Genomic DNA, 1,914 nt, shown 5'->3' on the forward strand with positions numbered 1-1,914 from the left:
GTCTCGTCCCTGCTCTTCTGCTCATCCAATACTAACGCTGCCTATCATTACTCTTGCCTACGCTTTCCCTCGACGCCTCAAACTGCTGATCATCATCATCATCATCATCATCATCATCATTTGCCACAGTCGCCCATACGCTCCCTCAGCACTGCAGCTGCGTTAAGATCGAGTCTGTTCTTGTTCTCACTGTCCCTGTCCCTGTCCCCTAGATACGAGTCCTTTTAACTTCCTTGTTATATTTCGGATAATAATAAATATAATGATATTGATGATATACATATACTCCCCAATAGCGTGGGCGAGCTTGCATTGCTACTCGATTTGCCTTTATAGAAACCTGCCTTTTATTTAAACCCCCACTGGCGCGTCGGCCTACTCCTGTGCTGGCTACTCACTCCTCTCCTGAAATTATGCTCAACGCTTGTGTGCTCCAACTACTCACTGATCTGCCGAATGCTTTCGCTTTCGAGGTACTCCTCATTCTTTCCATTGTTTCATGCTCGCTTGTCTTGCTCTTTGCTCTCGTCGCTGCTATTTGCCTACTTTTCATTCCACACACTTCACACTTTGTTCAAGGCCAGTTCCTCACACTACCCTTCCTTATCTCAGCGCTTGCACTTCCTGGCCTTCTCACTTCACTTCAACGTTCCGCGCCGATTCCCTGACCAGTCCTTTCAAGTGATCGTCATCTTTTTTACAGCCGCGTCCACGTGTGACTGGCTTTCACACAGTCTCAGACCAAGTGCGCGCACTCTCCCAACACAAGAGTATTCCGAACTCGTCAAACGCATAGAACTGAACGCTCTTCAACCGAGCCGCCTCAACGCCCAACTGCACTGCTTTGTTTTCTTTGTACTATATTTCTGTACCCGTGGTCTCCTTCTCTTACTGTTGTTTCATGTTTGGCTCTCTTTTGGTTCTATATTCTCTTCCTTGTTTGCGCTTCCTTGACGCTGATACTGACGCTGCCCACCTTGACTACCCCCCCAAAGCTCGTGTGCGCATTATTCAATCCTTACTGCGCTTACTACACGCTACGCAACAAAGCCCATCAAGCACGGTATCTTACCGTTACACTTAAGCGTCCTTGGTCCTGTCTGTCAACTACACGCTCTTTATAACGTCGCTGAGCTCCGGCTGTTATTTGCCTTGCAGATTTCCTTCCTCGCGTTTCACCTGTTCTCACTTGTTATTTGTCGCGCACTTACTTTTGTTTCTTGTCTTCTGTACATTTCGCTTACCCAACGCTGGCTCTGCTCTGCTCCCTTCCGTGTTATTTGTTGCGCATTCACCCTTGTCATATGTTTTCTGCCTTTAAGCTTACTCAGTGCGCTGATACTTCCTCTCCTTACTTTCGATTCTGTTCTGACGCTTCCAAGTCCGTCCAACTCCTCACGCTTTCTTGCTATTGACTGGTGAACTCTTCTTAGACGTGTCAGGCGCGTTCAATGGCACGCTCGTATTCTCAACCAAGCCTCCTACGCGCGCTACTTGGCCCCTCAGCTTTAACTTGTCCGTCGTTCCCTGCTGCTCAGAGTAAACCTCAACAGCCGGTCTCCGTAGGTTCGTCGAGCTCGCTCGTCAAAGTTTCCATGTCCTGTAGGCCGCTCTTACGCGTCGTCGACGTTGATGCTAATACTGCATTTCCTCTTCGCCTCACTTAAGCTCAAGGGTTAAGCTTAAGTGTTGTCTCCTCCCAGGCCCCTGTTCCCCTTAGTCTACGCTTTCGATCCTAATATCATAATATCAAACACAAACACAAACACAAACTCCCGGATGAGTCCCACATTACGAATCAAGTTGGAGACCACTTGCCACACCGCTTGGGCGCGTCAAGTAGTTTCTTCTGCTATTGGTTGCTAGTCGAGCTTCTGTTTCCGCTTGTTGTCCTCCGCCCTCGCGCTTGCCCGA

General features: G+C 48.7%; 1 protein-coding gene across 1 annotated transcript; it reads left to right on the forward strand.

The window, feature by feature from the left end:
* The first annotated feature begins 356 nt into the window (after nt 1-356).
* On the forward strand, nt 357-853 carry BZA70DRAFT_275465 (uncharacterized protein). The gene has a single exon (XM_064912159.1). The coding sequence runs from the start codon at nt 414-416 to the stop codon at nt 666-668; it is 255 nt and encodes an 84-aa protein (XP_064769051.1). The 5' UTR covers nt 357-413; the 3' UTR covers nt 669-853.
* The last annotated feature ends 1,061 nt before the right edge of the window (nt 854-1,914 follow it).

This window comes from Myxozyma melibiosi, assembly GCF_037950935.1.
Source record: "Myxozyma melibiosi strain Phaff 52-87 chromosome Unknown BZA70scaffold_3, whole genome shotgun sequence".
Taxonomy (NCBI): Eukaryota; Fungi; Ascomycota; class Lipomycetes; order Lipomycetales; family Lipomycetaceae; genus Myxozyma; species Myxozyma melibiosi.

Bases quoted from the DNA above. Each gene is read 5' to 3' on its own strand.
- BZA70DRAFT_275465 (XM_064912159.1), top strand. From the start codon at position 414: ATGCTCAACGCTTGTGTGCTCCAACTACTCACTGATCTGCCGAATGCT.